Source organism: Rhinolophus ferrumequinum, chromosome 10, assembly GCF_004115265.2.
Source record: "Rhinolophus ferrumequinum isolate MPI-CBG mRhiFer1 chromosome 10, mRhiFer1_v1.p, whole genome shotgun sequence".
In the NCBI taxonomy this organism is placed as follows: Eukaryota; Metazoa; Chordata; class Mammalia; order Chiroptera; family Rhinolophidae; genus Rhinolophus; species Rhinolophus ferrumequinum.
Window position 1 is genome coordinate 8126065 of NC_046293.1, and position 21250 is coordinate 8147314.

The 21250-nt window shown below is 46.6% G+C and overlaps 1 protein-coding gene and 4 non-coding genes across 5 annotated transcripts; all 5 read left to right on the plus strand.

Moving 5' to 3' along the window:
- Positions 1 to 14920: 14920 nt before the first annotated feature.
- On the plus strand, positions 14921 to 21250 carry RPL3 (ribosomal protein L3). The gene is made up of 10 exons (XM_033116696.1): positions 14921 to 14995; positions 15833 to 16040; positions 16714 to 16882; positions 17435 to 17570; positions 18611 to 18797; positions 19253 to 19413; positions 19918 to 20019; positions 20413 to 20508; positions 20878 to 20997; positions 21150 to 21250. Exons 1-10 carry the CDS (start codon positions 14921 to 14923, stop codon positions 21192 to 21194), a joined length of 1299 nt encoding a protein of 432 aa, XP_032972587.1. The 3' UTR covers positions 21195 to 21250.
- LOC117029558 (small nucleolar RNA SNORD43) lies at positions 15395 to 15458 on the plus strand. Its single transcript, XR_004424290.1, has one exon. It is a non-coding gene; the product is annotated as a small nucleolar RNA SNORD43 (small nucleolar RNA).
- Positions 17381 to 17434, plus strand: LOC117029501 (small nucleolar RNA U82P). Its single transcript, XR_004424240.1, has one exon. It is a non-coding gene; the product is annotated as a small nucleolar RNA U82P (small nucleolar RNA).
- Positions 18857 to 18950, plus strand: LOC117029493 (small nucleolar RNA U83B). The gene has a single exon (XR_004424232.1). It is a non-coding gene; the product is annotated as a small nucleolar RNA U83B (small nucleolar RNA).
- LOC117029494 (small nucleolar RNA U83B) lies at positions 20267 to 20359 on the plus strand. Its single transcript, XR_004424233.1, has one exon. It is a non-coding gene; the product is annotated as a small nucleolar RNA U83B (small nucleolar RNA).

Below are 21250 nucleotides of genomic sequence, written 5' to 3' on the forward strand. Positions count from 1 at the left end.
CAAGGACGTCTACAGAGGTTCTGCCACTGTGTAATGACAGGACACCCACATTCTGTGACAGGATACCAGAGGAAATGTGTAGTGGGCGTGGGGCCACCTCTTATAAACATTTCATAGGCCGGCCGATGTCCCATCTTAGGCTCTGTGTATTGACTGTTAACTCTGTGCCAGGCTCTGTGCTGAGGGCTTTACATCCATTATCTCATTTAATAGTACAAATTATAAGATTATTTTATATATATGTACTATGATATATATAACTTCTAGAAGAAAACATGAGAAAACTTTTGTGACTTTGGGTTAGGCAGAGTTCTTCGATACAACACCAAAAGCATGGTCCATAAAGAAAACGGGGTAAATTGGACTTCATCAAATTAAGACACTCATCGAAAGACATTGTTAAAGGATGAATGCAAAAGCAAACCACAATCTGGGAGAAAATATTTGCAAAGCATGTACCTGAGGACGGATTTGCATCCCAAATGCACAAAGAACTCTTAAAAGCCAATAATAAGAAAACAACTCGCTTTTTTAAAAAAATGGGCAAAAGATTTGAATAAACTTCACCAAAGAAGATATACAGATGGCAACTAAGCACACGAAAAGATGCTCAACCTCATCTGTCATTAGGGAAATGCAAATTAAAACCAGAAGGAGATACTTCCACACACCTTTAAAATGACTAAAAAAAATTTAATTTGACAATTATCAAGTGCTAATGAGAATTTAGAACAACTGGAACTCTTGTACATTGCTGGTGAAATACAAAATGGTGCAGCCACTTAGGAAAACAGTTTAGCAGCTTCTTATAAAGTTAGCTATACATTTACCATATGACCTTGCAATCCCTCGCCTTGGTATTTACCCTACAGAGATGAAAACTCACACAAAACTCTGTACAGCAATGTTTATAGCAGTTTTATTTGTAATCGTCAAAACCTGGAAGCAACCCAAATGTCCCCTCAACTGTGGAATGTATAAATAAACTGTGGGGCATGCATCTGGTAGAATACTACTCGGGAATAAAAAGGAACGAATGATCAATATGCTCAACAACATGGGTGACACTTAAGTGCATTATATTAAGTGAAAGTAGCCAGACTCAAAAGACTACAGATTGCATGACTCTCTTATGTGACACTCTTGCAAAAGCAAAACTATAGGGAGAGAAAACAGATCAGTGGTTGCCAGGGGCTGGGAGTGGGGGCGTGATATTGGGCTGTAGGGTGTGAAATTTACTACTAAGGAGAATGGGGAAATTTAGGGGGATGATGGAATCATTTTGTATCTTGTTTATGGTGATGGTTACATAATTATATGTTTGTCAGAACTTGCAGAACTGTTCATAAAAAGGGTGATTTTGCTATAAGTAAGTTATATCTAATTTTTTTTTAAATGGAGAAAACAAGTGTGCAAGTGTAATGGGCCAAATCAGTAAGCAACATTCAGATCAGTGACTAATATTCATTCAATAATATTTATTTAAGCCCACCTTGCAAGGCTTTGTGTTGGGCATGGGGGCAAAAGGAGTGAAGAATTTAGAGACTGTCCTTAACCATCCAGCACTCAGATTTGAGCACACTAGTGAATTAAATCTCAGAAAGAGTTAGGAACCTGAGCTGCAGACTCAGATATCTTTGGATGGAAGTCTGGCTTCCCCCCATACTGGGCAAATGGTTTCTCTCTGGGCCTGTTTACTCATCTGAAAAATGGAAATAAGTATAGTTTTCTACCTCTGATGATTATTCTGAGGATTAAATGAAAGAATGCACAAAATGTGCTTAGAATAGTGCCTGATGCAAAGAATTCCGGTTGGTTTTCAAGGTACATCACAACAAGGTATGTAAGCATTTTCTTAGGAACACAAAGCTATGTATAGTGTGTAGGTTTTCCGAGCTCGTCTGTGAACCTCTACTTTACAGCTATCACTGCAGGTTATAGAAACATCCTCCTCTTTTACCGTCTGTATTTATGTGTTCTGAGTTAGTGGCAAGGCCCAAAGCAGGAAGTCAAACTGTTCTTTGTAGGTCAAGCCTTTAAAATCCCGTAGCTGCCTGCAGCAAGCCATGTCCTTTCCGGTAATTCGAGTTCCCTGCCCAGGCCAGCGGCACCTCGCCTTTGCTTCCTCCTCTGCTGCCCCCTTGAGGCCGCTTTGGTATCGAGGGTGTTAGATCTGTTTTCCACGTCTGTGGAGTTCTCCGGGCAGAGAGGGGAAATGCATTTGAGTGGATGAGCCACAGCATACAGTCTTAAAATTTGCCTCAAGTACCTTTCTGAGAACTGTTTGGCAGTATGTTTTCAATTCACTAAAGAAATTAGTCAAATGGCCATTTGGTCCAGCAAATCCCATTCTTTTCTCAAGGAAGGGATGAAGGAAGCGAACACTTACTGAACTAAGTGAACACTTAGTAAGCTCTAAGCCTATGTATTGCACATTCATCTGGACATTTGTTCAATATATATGTGACACTACTGTATGGCAGGTAATTGAAGACCCTTGGGATCCAACAGTATTGTAGCACATGGTCTCTGCCCTAAAGGATCTTATAGTTGAGGGGAAAAAATAAACAAGGGTGGCTGATGAAATATGGTCACAAAGTCTTTGACCCTCCTCCCACAGAGAGGCAGAGTTTGTGACTCCTCCCTGGCTCAGGTCTTAAATATTATTAGCTTTCACTTTCCATCTCTTGAAACACTCTCAGCCCTGAACGATCACGTAAGAAGTCTATGTTGAGACCACCGAGCCCTCATGTTCATACTCAGGACAAGAGTCCCAACTAAGACCAGCCTTCTAGCCATCACCACCATTGTCTTGAACCCTCCAGACTGATCCATGTACCAGCTGAATACACTGAGTGACCTCGACTGATGCCACATGGAAAAGAATCACTCAACGGAGCCCTGCCTGGGTTCCTGAAGCACAACATCGTGACGTATAATAAAATGGCTGTTGTTTTGAGCCACTAAGTTTTGGAGTAATTTGTTGCACAGGAATAGATGACAACCACAACAAGTCAGCAGAAAACTTCTGCACTATACACAGAGCAATGGGAAGAGGGCTGAAGCCATCGGCTTTGGGCTCTGGGTCGAAGTGGACACCGAGGCTCCAGCTTACGTGTGGTAATAGAGAAATATGTTCCACAAGAGACAGAACCTGAGCCAGGCTTCTGCATGAAGCCAGCGACAAGGGTGGCACTCCGCCACTGGGAAAGGAAGCAGAGTCTCTGCCTGGGACTCTGACTTAGAGAACCTGGTGGGTCCAGGGAGGGAGCACAGAGATTTAGTTTGCCCACCGAATGCTGAAAGCAAGCCTCCTGCTGGCTCTTCAACTGAGGCTGCAGTGTCCCCAGTAAGTCCATAGGCAGGAACCCTCAAATAACATTGTGAGATCTGCTTCTGGATTGTGGGCCCCGAAGCCTGGTAGAAGCGACAGCAACTCTCCTGGACAGAGAGCGTAAGCACACAGGGAGGGAGAAAGGAAAGGAAAAGGAAAAACAAAACCCTCCTAACAAAAACAACCCCAAATTCCAAAAGCCTTGTTGAAATCCCACGGGCAACAACGAATTCACCACTCCCAACAAGCAGAAAGTGACGTCACTGCAGATGAGATGAAGTTATAGAAAGACAAAAGACTATATTTAAAATAAGTGTGTTTGGAATCCTCCGAGAAAGAATATTAAGGGCGAGAAAAGGAACAAAACCAGCAGTATGGAAGTCTAGATAGCCAAAAACTTAAAATACTAGAAAAAAAAATGAATGGATGACAAACAAGTAAGGAAGACGTGAACCCAGAGAGGTGAGCAGGCCCTGAATTCAGAGTTTCCCTAACACAGTTGCTGCTCCCTGGTGCCCTGAAAATTTAACAGCCTTGACGCGGAACTGGAGACCAGGAGAGGCAGTCTGGACCCACCAAGGTGGAGAGCTGATTTGGATCCCACATAAAGCTCCGATGCCCAGAGGGACATACTCTCAGTGGCAGTGTGAACCAGAAGGGCAGAGGGCAAAGAAAGCTGGCTGTCTTGGGCTTCACGCAGGATAGAGAGGGATTGGAGTTGGGACCCAGCCAGCCCTCCTGCCTAAATTCACTCTTTCTGCCTACTCTGAAGAATCCCAAGTAGAGAATTTAGTTTTGAATGGTGCTGTGCAGGTGGCACTCTCAGGCCCCAGGAAAATGCACATCTTCTCAATACAAGCTACAGAGAATTCCTGCAGATAAAATTTCACCAAATAAGAACTCAAACTAAAAAAAAAAATCACAAACATGTGAATAAACCAGATCGTGAGATAAAGTCAGCAGAAATAATAAATCAGACCAGGAAAAAATCCAGATGTTAGAACATAATGTGATCATGATATAAAATGGGAATACTTAATGTATTGAAGAACTAAGAAAGAATCAAAAGGATGAGAAAGGAATCAAAGACTACCAAAAACAATCAGGCAGATATGAGAAAAAAACAAATAGAATTTCTAACGCCAAAAGGAAGGAAAAAAATATACCAGACAAATATGAACCCAAAGATGGTTAATGGATCTGTAAGAATATTAAACAAAATGGAATTTAAAAGAAAAAAGTATTCTTAGTGATAAATAACATCACTATATAATGTGATATAAAGTTCAATTTGCCAAGAAAATATACTGAAAATTTCATATAACACTCATATATGTTGTTAAAAAACAAAATTCAACTGAGTTAGTGTGAAGATCTAATTGGCTTTATCAAACAATTCATAAATCAGGCAGCATCTCATCTAGCAAGCAGGGAGATACTCTGAGGAGTTACACAAACAGAAAAGAGCGGGGCAGCCAGATGGCTCAGTTGGTTATAGTGCGAGCTCTGAACAACTGGGTTGCCTGTTCTATTCCCACATGGGCCAGTGAGCTGCACCTTCCACACTGGATTGAAGACAAGGAGCTGAGCTGAGGGGCAGCCCGATGACTCAGTTGGTTACAGCACGAGTTCTTAACAAGGTTGCTGGTTCAATTCCCACATGGGATGGTGGGCTGTGCCCCCTGCAACTAAAGATCAAAAACGGCAACTAGACTTGGAGCTGCGCCCTCCACAACTAGATTGAAGGACAACGACTTAACTTGGAGCTAATGGATCCTGGAAAACACACTGTTCCCCAAGGTTCCCTGATAAAATAATTTTAAAAGAAAAAAAGGGTAGGGCAAGAAAGTCACTAACAAAGGAAAAATGAAAATTCATTGGAGGAAAGTAAGAATTCAGGATAAAAATTGGCTTCTCATTGGCTGAGCTGTGGCATTTTCCGTTGTCTGGGCTTGTTGCTTCTCAAGAAGAAAACCTTCCTTCCTCCTGGGAGGACAGTCAAGTAGATACAACTTCCTGTTGGAGAAGGAAAGTAGTCTCTTCCTGTCTGGGGTAATTGAGGATGAGCGGTAGGGCATGAGAGCTCCCTCTACAGGCCTTCCTGACTCCAACTTGATGTTTCCTTGATTAATTTTCACAATATAAAATAAAATAGATGCAGAACATATTCAATTAAAAATTGACAGAACCTTAAGATATTGACACATTCTGCATCACAGTGAATGCACATCCCTTTCTGAAGTTGATAGATCAAGGAGAAAAAAGTCATTAAGTTTAGAGACGATACAGCGTATAACAAACAAGCTTTACATAATGGAATATATAGAGCAGAGTACTTAATAATTGGAGAGTAAAATTATTTTAAAGTAAAGTGATCTTCAAGCATTTCTCATAAAATTTCCAAGAATCAGTAACACAGAGATCACTTTTCCTGACCACAATACAATTAAGTTGAAATGGTTAACAAGAACAATAAAAAAACTAAAAAGAAAAAAAACACTTAAATTTTTAAAACACATTACTAAATAACCCAAGGATCAAGGGAAAATATCATAATGAAAATTAGAAAATACTTACGACTGCAAAATAATTAAAATTATAATTTGGGGGATACAGCTAAAGTAATATGCGGAAGGAATTTTTTTTGTCTTAAATGCTTACATCAGAAGAAAGGCTGAAAATTAATGAGCAAAACAACCAAATTAAGAAATCAGATAATGATCAACAGAATGAACCACCCAAAATTAGAAACAAAGAAATTATAAAAATAAAAACAAATTAATTAAAAGAAAATACTACAATAAAGATCATCAATAAAGCTAAAAGTCAGTTCTCTGAAAAGACCAAAAACTTGACAAACCTCTTGCGAGATTGATCAATAAAACAGAAGGCATAAATGAACAACATTAGGGATGAAAAAATTGGTTATACCTGGAGATGCAGCAGAGATTTAAGATAATAATAATAATATTAATATAGTAAGAAAATATTGTGAACAATTTTATGCCAATCAATTTGAAAATAAACAAAAATGGACAATTTCCTATGTATTTATAGAACATTATAACTTACTAAAACTGATCCAACAAGACATAGAAAAATCTATACAGTCCTATAACCATTTAATAAGCTAAACAGTTGTTAAAAATCTAGTAACAAATAAAATGCAAGGCCTAGATGATTTTTTTGAGTGAATTTCACCAGCTAGCCAAAAAGGAGATAATTCCATTTCTACACAAATTCTTTTAGAGTGAAAAAGTGGGAATACTTATTTCATTTTATAAGGGTGGAATACTTTGACATCAAAATCAGACAAAGATATTACAAGAAAGAAGAAATTCAGGCCAATCTCACTCATGAATATCATTGCAAACAGTGCTGAGAAAATATTAGCAAACTTAATCCTGCAATGTATAAAAAGATAACATAGGGATGGCCGGTTAGCTCAGTTGGTTAGAGCGCAGTGCTCTTAACAAAAAGGTGGCCGGTTCGATTCCCACATGGGCCAGTGAGCTGTGCCCTCCACAACTAGATTGAAACAACTTCTTGACTTGGAGCTGAGGGGTCCTGGAAAAACACACTTAAAATGAATTTAAATAAATAAGTAAAATAAAAATAAAAAGATATGTATCATAAACAAGTTGGGTTTATCCTAGGAATGCAAATTTGGTTCATTATTAGAAAATCTATAAATGTAATTTCTCATATAACAGATTATAAGGTAAAAAGTATTTCGTCATTTCAATAGGTGCATTAGAAGTATTCAATAAAATCAATATCCATCCGATGTAAAATCTCTTATCAAATTAAAAATAGAATGTCCTTAACTTAATGAAGATTACCTACAAAAATTCTATAGGGTGAGTATACAGTAACACACAGTAGGAGCTGGCCTTTTTCGTCTCTGAATACATATGGCCAGATTGAATAGCTGAAATCCCTGGCGGACGGAGGCGGAGCTCAGAGGCTAACATAAGTAGAATCTGAGTCATACAACTCCCTGAAAATAAAGGCAATAAACTGTACTGACATATACTATTTGAAGCAGGAGTGTTAGGACAAACAAACCAAGAATTTAAAGTGAGTATAATATGGAGATACGGGAAGATATTAGCAATATAAAAGAGGAACAAGAAATAATAAAAATGAAAAGTGGCGAAGTATTAGTAACGAAAATACAAACATTACAATAAAGAGAATGCAGTAGCATGGAAACAGCTGAAGAATGAGTTAGTGAGGTGGATGCTTACAGCGCTTAAATGCCTTGATGGCTGTGGTGCCAGTTGTTTGGTTAAACACTAGTCTAGATGTTGCTGTGAAAGTATTTTATAGATGTGATTAACACCTACAATCTGTTGACTAAGTAAAGATTACCCTCCATAATGTGGGTGGGCCTCATCTAATCAGTTGAAGGCCTTAAAAGCAAAAACTGAGGTTTCCCAGAATGGAAGGAATTCAGACTCCACATGACTCCTTTCCGAGTTTCCAGTCTGTCGGCCTGCCCTACAGATTTGGGACCCAAGCCTACAGCATCAATTCTTGCCTGAGTTTTGAGTTTTGAGCTTGCTGGCCAGCCCTAGAGACTTCAGTCTTGCCAGCTCCCAGAACCACATGAACGGACTCCTTGGAATAAATCATATATATATGATTGGTCTGTTGGCTCTGTTTCTCTGGAGAACCTTGACTGATAGAGGTGAAATGTAAAAATCTCACCACCATAGAAGTTCCTTTACCTTCTCCACTTTGTTGTAGTTATTATAGGTATTACCTCTATACGCACCGAAAACCCCATCTGTGGGAGTTGCAATAAATTTAGAGGGACTGACATGGAGAGCGAGGGTGAAAGTGGAAGCCAGAGAGGCTGGATGTGCCTGTTTCCTCATGATTATGTGTACGTTAAACATTTGGACAGTAGTGCACAGATAACGCCATGCATTTCCTAAGGCGTGCCATGGGGAGGGACACCAGGCCAGGTGGTTCCACGTATAAGTGGTGCTGCTCGCTTAAAGTGGTGACCACCGGTCTTCCTGTTGTTGAAGTACACTTCTCCTTGGTAATTAATAAGTAATCTGTAGGTGATCATTTGCATGACTCTCCTGTTTTCCGACTGTGTTTCCCCCAACGGTTTTAACGTCTCTTGTAGAGCCATGCCTCCGGATTCAATTAGAGACTTTAACGGGCGATTTTCTACTGTCATTCTGTATTGATTAGCAGAGCTGTTTTGTTTTTAACAACATAGTGGTAGGTTTGGGTGAGCTGGATTAGAAACATGGCCCATCTAGAATCCTACAGGTAAGTGGAAGGGACTTGGGACCATCCAACAAAGAGATTCTGGTCTAACCCCCTTATTTTCCAGAAGAGACTCAGACCCAGAGACAGAAAGGGAATTGCTCAAAGCCTCCCAACATGGCCTTTGTAACGTCCCGAAGGAGTCTTGGGTGCACAGGGAAGACTTTTACAGTCACTTGGATTTTAAGTTCAAATGATTTGCCCAAACTCTCCCTACCTGCGTGTAAAAGAACCTGGGGTTCTTTTACAACATGGCTGTGGTTCCCCTGCCCCCAGCTTCTGATTCAGCAAGCCCCGGGGTGGTATCTATATTTTGAGTAAGTCCAGATGATTCTTATTCTGTTTCTTCTCAGATGTTCACTTGATTTTTATTTTTAAAAATTGCACCAGTAATTAACAATGAGTACATTCTTGTGAAGAATACAGCCGAGTGTACAGAACCATCTGGGAAAGCCGCCTTCACACTTACCCCTTATGTCCACTGTACTCCTCAAATGTATCCACAATTTCGTAAGCCTCCTTCCGGTCGGCTGTTTGTGAATTTACTCACTCTATGTGCATGGACATACATGTGGATTTTAAATAAATGGGATTATAGCATTTGTGTTGTTCCATGACTTGCTTTTTTTACTTAACAATGTGTCTTGAAAGTCTTTTTCTGTTGCTATATACAGATCTATCTAATTTTGGTTAACAGGCTGTGAACTATTTCCCTGTACAGAAATATCATTGAAAGAAATCAGAATATGTCACTTCCAGATATGGCTCTTTGAAATAAGAATTATTTTGAGGCGACATTCACAGGTTCTAGGTGGACATATGTTTTGGAGACCACTATTCAACCAACGACAAGAGCCATATATATTTTTTCATGTAGTGAACCAATTTCTCCAACTCTGTCTGCTAAATGACCCATGCTCTCTCCATTGGTTTGTGATGTCACCTTTTCATGTACCAAGTCCCCACTTGTAGCCAGCTTATGTCTGGGCTCTGCATGCTTTTGCTACTATGATTTTTTTGTAATATGTCTTAATATTTGACAGAGCAAGTGCCCATCTTGGCTCCATTTTCTCAAAAATGCCTTACATTTTTAAGGAATTTGATCTTCCATATACATCTTAGAATCAGTTTGAGTCTCCCGTCCCCCAATCCCTTGGGATTTTGGTTGGACTCCTAATAACTTTATAGATGAATATGGAGACAATTGACATTTTCAAGACATTAGATCAGTCCATCAATGAATTGACTTATGTCTCTCCATTTATTCAGGTCTTCTTTTTATGTCCTGCCTAGTTAAGGAAATTAGAGAGGGAAGAGCACTCTATACTTTACAAAAGGCACATTTTATATATCCTCTTTCCCTGGAGTCATATTATCTATACTTACAGAAAAGGAAACTGAAGCTGAGAAGGGTGAAGGGAGCTCACCAAGGAGACACAGTGGTGACAGAGCTGAGTCTAGGTCTCCCAGCCCAGCCTCTGGTATGTGTGTGGCTTGCATACTGCATACCACCCACCCTTGCCCCAGCCTGGTGAAGGCCTAGGGGATAGATCTGACGCCATTCAGTTTCTCACTGATAAAGCAAGCCAGGGCCATACCAGAGGCCACTTCACACTTGATCATTTATTTTAAGATTTGCACGAAGAGAGACACGGCATAGACATACAGAAGAATAAGGAGAGCACTGGTTGCCTTGACTTGCTGTGGGAGGACCTGCTTGGATGAAGACCTGAAGGCCATCTTGCCGGTCCTATGGCTCTGGAACCTTGTGCTGATGGGCACATCGGTGGCCCCAAAGTTGCAGTCTCCTTTTCACGTGCTGGCATCCTTGTCCCCAACCTTGAGGCACAGGCCAGTGGAGGCTGATGTGAGCCTGCTCAGGGTCGATGGGTAGCTCAGGTCCAGGGAAGCGCTGGCTAAAAGGAACAGTGGTGGCTGGAAGGATCATGGTAACCACATCCAGGTCTTTGGAGGCTGCCCAGCATAGCCTGGCCCACTCCAAGGGTTGAATGCCCCTGTCCCATGGCTTCCCAACACCTGTCTAGGCAGCGGACCAGCAGAGACACACCTACTGGCTGCAGCACAGCCCGCAGCAGCAGCAGCTCTTGCTGTTCTCGTGGGGGAAGTGGACCAGGCTGTAACAGGCCCGCTGGGCCACGGTGAGCATGGCGAGGTGGGCTGCCCATCACAAGTGCCACAGGAGCTGCAGTATGTGCGGCAGGCCCCGTGGATCTGGGTGACCAGCAGCTGAAGGCTCCAGGCCCACACGAGGGTCAGTGGCTGCCTCAAGGCCTGTTGGACAGGAAGTAGCACCTCCATGCACAGCTTCCAGGCCAGGATGAGGGGGAGCCCAGCACCCAGCTGCAGGCTGCTGCACCCCAAGATGCATAGGCCCAGCAAGCCGACTGAGAGGCAGTGGGAGACCATGTTTGCCATGGCCGCCTGCAGCCCTAGCAGGGGTCCACAGAATTTCACCAGGCCAGGGCTACACAGGAGCAGGAGCAGGAGCTGCCAGGCACCTCTGGCCAGCCTGCTCTCGTTCTGTGGGGTATCTCCCTGGCAGCTGGTGGTGAAGGAGCAGGGAGTAGGGTCCTTCATAACCCAGAAGCTCTGTGCCCAGGCTCCTGCCCCGGGGGCATGGGGCTGTGCTCATGCCACAGGCTCATATTAACGGATCCCCCAGCCCAAAGGCCCTGTCATCTGGGCCAGGTGGTTTTCAACAATCAATGACAGCACAAAAAATCGGAATGTGAGCTCATGTCAAAGACGGGGGCATTATTGCTTCAACGGGCAAGGGAGGCAGCCTTTGAAAGTGCAACTTGCACGTTCTAGTTGAGGCTTTCTGTGTTCTTGCCCTCTTCTGACCAATGTGAGCCTTCTCTGTGCTCAGCCCTGCTCTGGGGCTGGGCACATGGGAGCAGGACAGTGTCTGCCAATACGAAACTTCTGGTCTGGTAAGGCAGATGGACATTGAAACACCGTCATGACAAAGCTGCCTCACTCAGCTCCTCCTTTGCCCTTCTGCCTCCCCATTCTGCTCCTCCTCACGTCCGCTTAACTTTCGCCATCCTTAGACTACACCTCGGGTTTTACCTGGCAGCAAAGGACATCTGCCCTTCAGGTCTATGAGCAAAACCTCGGACCCTTTTCCGCACCTTACTATAATGGAAGTTCCATTTCGGAAACAGTCCTGATGGAGGACCATTTCTAAATAAAATCAATTCATTTCTTTCCAGACTCTGGATTTTTATCTTTGGATTAAACCAGCAATCTAGGCTAAGGTAACCCAACCCCCTTGTTTTGGCCCCTTGTTAACAGCTTGCACAGATCGGATTGGTGCCATGAGTTCGTTGGTTGGCACTGAGCGTGCACAGCTATTGTGTGTTCATTGTAGGGCGAGGTTCAGGCTATCATCAGTGATATCCCACTCTGGCCCCTTTAGGAGAACCTCCCCTCCCCAGAGAAGTTTGTTTCAAACCTCATTTCAGGCACAGTGAACTCCTTCTGGCCACTGGTTTGTTTTTATCATGTGGATATTGTGAATCATGTTACTAGTCATATTTATCTTTTTTATTTGGCTGCACAGAGGCTTGGAACCAAATGTAAGGACTATCTGGCATGAACAGAGTTCTACAAGGCCTTTGGGTGTGAACCCTCTCTGGCTTCATCCTATTTTTCTTCTCTCATTTTCTCACTTTTTTGTTGTTGTTGTTGAGTTGCATACCTCTTGGTATGTAGCCTTAGACATGATCTTAGAAGGAAAGGATACAGTTAACCCTATAAATGAATCCAAACCTACATATATCAGTTAATCTATTCCTTCTAAAAGTAACACTATCTACCCAACATTCTAAAATGGATATGCTGACTCCTGCCCTCTCTGCTTCCTCCCCCTACCCCAGCCCCAGGGACTCATACAAATGGTCTCCAGATTCTGTCCGTCCTAAATATCTCCTGATTCTGCTCCTTTATGTCCACCTTCAGTGCCCTTTTCCAGTCACCCACCCTGATGGCTTGCAGGGAATAATGAAAGCCCTTCTACCTCATCCCCACCTTTTAGCTGGCCTCTCCCAATCCAGTTGGCTCCTTAGTGTCATTCTTAGGCAGAGCAGGCTCAGAACACACTTGTTGAATAAATGAATGAATTTCTCATTTGACATGGGGAAACTGAGGCCCAAGGCAATATGGACAATTAGCATGACAGTGCCGATCTATTAATGCTGTCATCTCTCATGATCGCAGAGAGGGAATTCCTTTTAGGGGAAACAGTTTGTCCAGGACTTTCAGAGACATTGTTAAATCTTTTTTAGCCCTCGCCACAATTTTTTTGGCACCCACTATTGTTTTATATTAGTTTCAGGTGTACAGCCTAGTGGTCAGACATTTATATAATTTGCAAAGTGTTTCCCACATGCCCCCCTCCCTCCCCCCACCCCCGTCCCCAATAAGTCTAGCACCTACCTGGCTCCGCACATAATTATCACAACGTTATTGACTATATTCCCTATGCTGTATTTTATCCCTCATCACAATTTTAAATAGTCTAATTTGGTCTGTGATGGTGGCCGTCTTGATCCCCTTATTCCCGCAACCTGGTGTGGTACCTGGCACAGACCAGCTCCTCAGTAAGAATTTCTTGTTGAGTCAATGACTGACTCAGGACCCAGAGCTCCTTTTCCAGTGAGCTCCTTTTCCACCGAATTCCCGAGTCTGATGTCATGAAAACTCAATCTAGAGTCGGTCAGACTTGAGCTCTGTCCTTTATGAATTGTGTAATTTTTGTCAAGTAATTTCCTCTTGGCCTGAAACTTAGTTTTCATGGTAAGCGGGGACAATATGGGTCACAATCCCTTCTCTGCAATTCTGAAATCAAAAAACTTCTTAAGCTCATTTGGTGGCAAAAACCAAACTGACCTGAATTTTTCAGGCAAAGTTAGCCTTGAACTCAGAGGAGGCTATTTATATTTTTTGTACTTCATTTGAATATTCATGTTTCTTTACAGAATTAATTAACGTGTTTCAGCGAAGAGTTTTGGGAGGATTACATAACATACAGTATGTGCACCATATTGCATATTATTTAAAACATGAGAAATGCTGAATTTGGAAACACATCTGGCCCCAAAGATTTCCAGTAAGGGACTGAGGACCTGTCAGTGCTGCCCCTCAAGGATGGTGTGAGGATTAAATGAGAGAATGTTTTTTTAACAACGGTGTGAGCAATGGCCAGGCCAGGAATCAAAAAAACCTGTGGGGTGGGATGGAGGAGGGTGATATAAGGGAGAGAATGTGTGTGCTTGACGGCAACAAAGAGGCCAGTTAGAGCAGTTTTGGGGGTAGGGGGTAGCCTCAGGAATTCATGCTTAATCCTGAGGAAACAACCGCAGGCCATGGGACGTCACAAAATGAGATTTGACTCTTAGAAAGATTTGGAGGGGCAATTCTGGAGCCCAGGCAGAGATCAGCGAGGATCCTTCCTGCAGAGGGTGTGGAGGGCAGCGAGAGCCAGGTTCCACGAGGCTGGGCAGCTGGACCCATGACCGCAGGTGGAGAGACCCACAGAGACCGCAGAATCCCACAGAATTCAGAGACCCACAGAATCAAGCTCGGGCCACTGCAACTGGACACTGGGAGGAATGGCGACATGGGACTTGAGGATGGGAGACGCCCGAAATCAGTACGCATTAACGGCAAGTTGGTGTTGTGGAAGCGGCTCTGGGTTGGGAGCCAGAAAACCAGGGGTTCGGTCTTTTCTCTCCAACTTAGAACAGGTGGGAGCGGCGCAACTCGTTCTAACACAACGTGCCCGCACAATGGCCACAACGCTCATCTGTGTGGGACGGAAATGGATACCACGTGTCAAAGAGCTTTGGCCTGAAGCCTACAACTGGGTTATTCAATCCCAGAGGTGACCGCATTTCGCCTGAAAAGAAGCGACGTCGCCACCTTGCTTAAGCCGGACGGCGTGTTGCATCAAGTGTGATTGCCGCCCGTCGCTGTAGGTTTCCTACGCTCCAGCTCTTTGCCAGCGAGTCCGAGGCTTTTCACTACGTTTGAACCCAGCCGCTTGCCGTAGGGGCTCTAACTCCTGCCTCTGAAACTGACGTTCGAGCTAGGAATGAGCGCGGGGCCAGGAGGAGCGTGCGTGGGAACGGCACCCGTTCCCCGACCCGACGTCCGCCGCGGGTGCGCGCTCGCACCGGAAGAGGCGGGGCCACGGCAGGCTTTATATTTCGTGCCGCGGGCGCCGCTCGACCTCTACCGGCAGTAATCGGAGGCGTGATGGTACGTGGTGTCATGGCGGCTCCCTCCTTGTCTGCAGTGGCGGCGTGGCTGAATCCGCGGCCCATCGCCGCCATCTCGGCTCGGCCAGTGCCGGGGGCCTGCTGTGGGAGCGCGGGGGACTCGGCGGGATCCGCATTCAGTCCTATTTTTGGAAGCACCCGAGGCCTGTAGTTGGCCTTGGGCCTGCCGTTTGGCTGGCGGCGGGCGGCCTTCGGGCGGGAGTCAGGCTGGGGCCCGACAGTTTTCAATGGATTCTTTCTGGGATGCGACCACCCCAGTGTAATGCTACTCGAGATTGGAGTCCATGAGCACTTGGGCCAGGAGGACTTTGAGTGGGGGGCGCTTGGCACTGTAATTCTTTTTAAACTGGTAGGTGCAGAAATGAAAGCAGGCAGGAGGTGGAGACTTAGGGCGAGGGTTGTTGAGTTATTGTGAAATGTCATGGATGTTGATACAAGTCCTTAGGCCTCTAGAGTTCCCAGAAACCACAGATGATGAACTTATTGACGGGCGGACAGAGACTATGTGCTGATTGTCATGTTCTGATTTGGCTCTGTCGAGTTCTAGTGGCCTATACGTATCATTGGAGCTGGAGCCTTTAGTTCTATTTGCTACCAAGGCAACTGTTCCAGAATTCCCTTTTTGTCGTTGCGTCTGACTCATTAAGCCACCTATGAAGCTATTTTTAATGCCAGCACTTGGTGTGCTTTTGTCCCATTTAGATGGGGATTTGAGGTGAACGTTTAACTCATTTGAATACTGCTTTAGAACATGTGACTCTGCAAAAAGTTAACCTAATTCAACATGTGCATGGGTGGCTGGGTCTGTGGTTTGGATTCAGCATTGCTGAGAATCCTCAGAACAACCGAGGCAGCTGGAAATCAAGAGAAGTGAGGCACTTACAAGTTCAGGTGCTAATGGTAGTCATTTTCTCCCAAGTCTCACAGGAAGTTCTCCGCTCCCAGGCATGGGTCCCTGGGCTTCTTGCCTCGGAAGCGCAGCAGCCGGCACCGCGGGAAAGTGAAGAGCTTCCCCAAGGATGACCCCTCCAAGCCTGTCCACCTCACAGCATTCCTGGGCTACAAGGCTGGCATGACCCACATCGTGCGGGAGGTCGATAGGCCAGGGTCCAGTACGTACTTGCTGCATCCTCCCTGCTGGTGGGGTGGAAGAAATTGCAGGTGGGGACAGATTCGTTGGGGCCAAGCTGTCAGGGCAGGCTTCAGAGGTCACCAGAACCGCTCAGTAGCAGGATGGAGATGATACATTGTAGGACTGATGAATTAATATTCTACAAAGGGCTGGCACTGCTTGGTCTCAGTGGAGGGGTGTATTGGAGTCAAGAGCCACAGCATAGAGAAGTATGCTAACCTTTTAAAAAGCTTGAACACTGCCGACGTCCCTGGATTGTGAGGTTTGAAGTAGGAAAGTCGCCCAGCAGGACACGGTACTTAGCCATGGTAAATACTAATGGTAGGTTCATATTGTCTACCCGGGCTCAGAGCTATTAGGACATCCTGTTATACTTCCTTAGGACTCGTGTATCATCTAGGTAATAAGGAATTTGCTTCTGGAGACGCCTGTGGACAGGAACTGGAGCCAGCCTAGGCTGTTAGTTTGCCTTATTAGGATCCTGTATTTTTGATTGGGGTCTGCAGACAAGTGTAGTAAGGGCAGCCCTTGAGAGTCTAGGTTGCTGCTAGGGGCCCCACTTCTGTATGTAACCTTCCTGTTGTCTGAACCACACGAGCCCCTTGGGGATTCTACTCAGTCCACTCAAGTCTGACCACCTGCTTGCGTTGCAGAGGTGAACAAAAAGGAAGTCGTGGAGGCTGTGACCATTGTAGAGACGCCACCCATGGTGGTGGTGGGCATTGTGGGCTACGTGGAAACCCCTCGAGGCCTCCGTACCTTCAAGACCATCTTTGCTGAGCACATCAGTGATGAGTGCAAAAGGCGCTTCTATAAGAACTGGTAAGGCGGGTGGGGGGGCACGCAGGCCCTAGGTTAGAGGCTGGGGAGGAGCTGCTCTGGAGTTTCGGTTAGTTACCTCTTGAACAGAACCATTCCTGGGGACAGACCTTGAGCAGCCAGTGGTTTCCTGAGCTGGAAGCAGCACCTTGAGACATTCTTTCGTGTTCCGCTTAGTGGGGGTTGGCTGAGGACTGAGTTTTCAGTATTCTCTTGGTTGCTGGAAAGCACTGAGTCCAGGTGGAAACCCAGAGACAGCAGTGTAACTCCCTGAGTCCTGCCCAGGGGGTGTGGTCTGGGTAATGGCTAGACTGGAGCAAGCATTAATGTGTGTTTGAATGTTTGTAACTTCCATTAACCTGTGGACCTCTGCTCAGCTCCGCTCGGCTCTGCCCGATGAGCTCCATCCAGGCTCCGCTTGCCGGTGGAAAAGGCTCCTTAGAAGCCGGCAATGAGCCACATCCCCGCCTGGTGCCTGTGTGCCTTCCGCTCCCCCCTTGGAGGGTGATGAAGGCCTGCACCTGGTCCCCCCCCAACTCTGCTCTGCTCCTGAAGGCATAAATCTAAGAAGAAGGCCTTTACCAAGTACTGCAAGAAGTGGCAGGATGATGATGGCAAGAAACAGCTGGAGAAGGACTTCAACAGCATGAAGAAGTACTGCCAGGTCATCCGCGTCATCGCCCACACCCAGGTGAGCGCTCGCTGGCGTGCCCAGGAGGGCAGCTTTTTGCCTGCTGCTTCCTGACTAGAGGTGACCTGTGACCATATGTGGCTTTGAATACCAGATGCCACCTATTTTGGAGACTCAGCTCTGACTGATTGTGCTGTGCCTCAGGATTTTAGGGGGATGGTAAGACTGGTTCATGCGTCTCAAACTTTGTAGTGATGGAGATAGGCCAGTGAGCAGCCTGGGGGCCCTGCCCTTGAAGCCGGGGTTCCTAGGGCCTGGTTAAGGCCATGGACTGTGGCCTGGGAAGGCATCCAGTGCTGCTGCACTTGTGGATTGGTCTCAGTTGCCAGCAGAGGGCACTGAATCCCCATTGGCTCTTAATTAGGTAAACCATGCCCCATTTTAAGGAACACTGGTTGAATGAATTGGTTACTTCAGACTAACACTGTCAGGGGCCTGATTGAAAATAGTGAAGTCAGTGTTGAAATACTACTGGCTGTTTGCACTTCAAACCTGACTTGTTAGAGTGAGCACCTCTTGTGACCTGAGCCATTATCCTGGGTGCTTACCTCCTGATTGCTCAGTGCCCAGTGGCCCTGTGTAGTTAGTGACGGCCACAGCAACACAGATTTATAGCAGGTACCTGTCACTGAAGAAAGTTCTGTAGGACAGCACTGGGCACTTCTTAACTAAAACCTTTAGGCTTGAATTTGTTTTCTAACTTGGCAGTTTGTACTCTTGGCTGCAATGCTGTTCTCCAGAGTAGAAGTGGCTTTGTTGACAGTTAATTAGAGCAAGGTAGCTGGCCATGGTAAACTAGGGCAGTACCCCAAAGGAACTGGCCAGAGGACAGTGGTTGGAAACGGGCTCGTTGGTGCCTGGATCTGGTTAAGTCGGCCTGTCTTGGTGTGTCTGTTAAGGATGGGCTCATCGTGATAGTGTTTCAGGCTTCAGCATTGAAAGGGGACTTGTACCCAGCGGGGAGTCACCAAGTTCTTGCTCCGCGGGAGGAGAGTTTGAGTTGAAGCTCAGGAAGCTCAGCTGTGTCCATTTCCTCCTAGATGCGCCTGCTTCCTCTACGCCAGAAGAAGGCCCACCTCATGGAGATCCAGGTGAATGGAGGCACAGTGGCTGAAAAACTGGACTGGGCCCGTGAGAGGCTAGAGCAACAGGTCCCTGTGAACCAAGTGTTTGGACAGGATGAGATGATCGACGTCATCGGGGTCACCAAAGGCAAAGGCTACAAAGGTAAGCTTTGTGGTGGCCCAGGTTGCTGTGTTTGGCCGCTCAGGAGGGTCTCTGGCCCAGCTGTTCGGTGATGAGGCCCTGGAATGAGCGCTGGGCACAGCGCCCGAGTCAGACTGCGGAGACATTCCTTGCTGCCTTCCTTCTGAGAACAGCCCTGGGGTCGGTGGCTGGGGAGGCACGGGGGACTACATGTGACCTGTCTGGTTCGGGGCTACTTCTCCAAGGCCTGTGCTTCCTACATTTAGAACTCAAGACTCCTTCCTAGGCAGCTGTTCAGCTTGAGGATGTGGGAATTAGAGGGTAAGGGGCAGGTCAAACCCACCTCTGTCCTTCAGACTTACCCAGTCATTGAGTGTTTGTCCGCAAGCGAATAAACTCAGCATGAGCACACCCAGGAGCCAAGGGCCAAATTGCATGAGTGCCAGACCCCCAGTAACAGCTTGTGTCTGTTCCAGGGGTCACCAGCCGCTGGCACACCAAGAAGCTGCCCCGCAAGACCCACCGAGGGCTGCGCAAGGTGGCCTGTATTGGGGCGTGGCATCCTGCCCGCGTGGCCTTCTCGGTGGCCCGGGCTGGGCAGAAAGGCTACCATCACCGCACTGAGATCAACAAGAAGGTGAGGTGCTGGGGTCCAGGTGGAGAGTTCAGCCCTGGGAGGGAGGGGGAAGGTGACCCCATTACTGGGAGGGAGGGTTCCTGTCTCTGGTGCTTCTGGGCATCACAGGGAGTTCGCTGCTCACGTGTGATGGGCACCGTTCTGGCTCTCAGGTGTCACGATGTGTAAGGTGCCATCCTCGAAGGTGGTTCCAGCGCCACTGACCCTCAGCTGGACAGTTGATAAGAGCCTTGTCCTTTCCTCTCCCCGGGAAGTGTCGGAAGAGGTCTCCATCCACAGTCTCAGTTGGATGGCAGTCGCTTTCGAGCCAGCCAGCTTTTCTTACTGCTCTGAGCCTGGGATACCCCATCACTAGGCCTGAAGTCAGAGCTGCTTTCCCAGAGTCCTTTGCAGGCTAGTCCACTGCAGTCTGTAACTTGGTGCCAACCTGTCCTGTCTAGGGGCTGAGAGCATGTGAGTCCAGCCCCATCTCCCCAAGTGCTCACGCATTCCCTTCCGCTTCAGATCTACAAGATTGGCCAGGGCTACCTCATCAAGGATGGCAAACTCATCAAGAACAACGCCTCCACCGATTACGACCTGTCTGACAAGAGCATCAACCCTCTGGTGAGTAATGGGAGCTGTCGTAAAGCCTCTGAAGTCCTGGGTCTGGCACATTTCTCCCTCATTCTTCGTGAGTCTGCCGCAGGCCTCACCTGTGGGGTGGGGGGCCTTGGTGTGTTGGGGCCCTGGTTCATGGCACCGTGTTTGTACAGTTGTCTTTGCACAGCAGCTTGCTGTCTTTCCTTTAAATGGCCTGTCTTCCGTCCACTGGTTGGGGCTGGCTGGTGAGAAGTGGGGTCTCTCCAGCCCGATTGTTTGGTAATGAGGCCCTGGAATGAGCGCTGGGCACAGCGCCGGAGTCAGACTGCGGAGACATGCCTTGCTCCTTCCTCCTGAGAACAGCTCTGGGGTCCCCATGCTTGATCTGTGCTAACCCAATGGCCTTGCTTTTTCCAGGGCGGCTTTGTCCATTACGGTGAAGTGACCAATGACTTTGTCATGCTGAAAGGCTGTGTGGTGGGAACCAAGAAGCGGGTGCTCACTCTCCGCAAGGTGAGGCTGGGGGAGGGGCAGCCTTTGCATCAGGATCCTGTGGTGGGGGGAGGGAAGTACTACCAGAAGGAACAGCCCACAGTCAGGCTGAGCTTTGTTAGGGAGGGGAGTTGAAAGGAAACCTGCTCCTTGAACATCCTCTGAAGTCCTGGAAGGAGGAAATTCCAGTCTGGCTCAGCCGTTTGCTTCTGTGTTCACATGTAGAAGGCAGCTCCTTGGGTATGGCGGGCCAGACCATGAGGTGTGGGGGTGGGAAGCCTTGGTTCCAGCACAAGCTGATTCAGGTTGAGCTGATCTCTGCCCTCAGGCCTTGACATAAGATGGTGCGGAGAAAGGCCTGCGCTTAACTAACCTTCTCTTGGCCCATAGTCCTTGCTGGTGCAGACCAAACGGCGGGCCCTGGAGAAGATTGACCTGAAGTTCATCGACACCACGTCCAAGTTTGGCCATGGCCGCTTCCAGACTGTGGAGGAGAAGAAAGCATTCATGGTGAGCCCCGACCTGGCTGCCCTCGCCTGGGCTTTGGGTGGCTCTGGGCTGGGAGACGGCCCAGCACCTGATCCCACTAGGGTGTGGCTTACTCTTCCTGGCCACCTGCCTTTCTCCACCTCTAACCTTGTCCCCTGCACCTTCCTCCACAGGGACCACTTAAGAAAGACCGAATTGCAAAGGAGGAAGGAGCGTAGTGTCAAGAACAGATTGTGCAGCTGGTGGGATCTCAATAAAAGTTATTTTCCAGTGA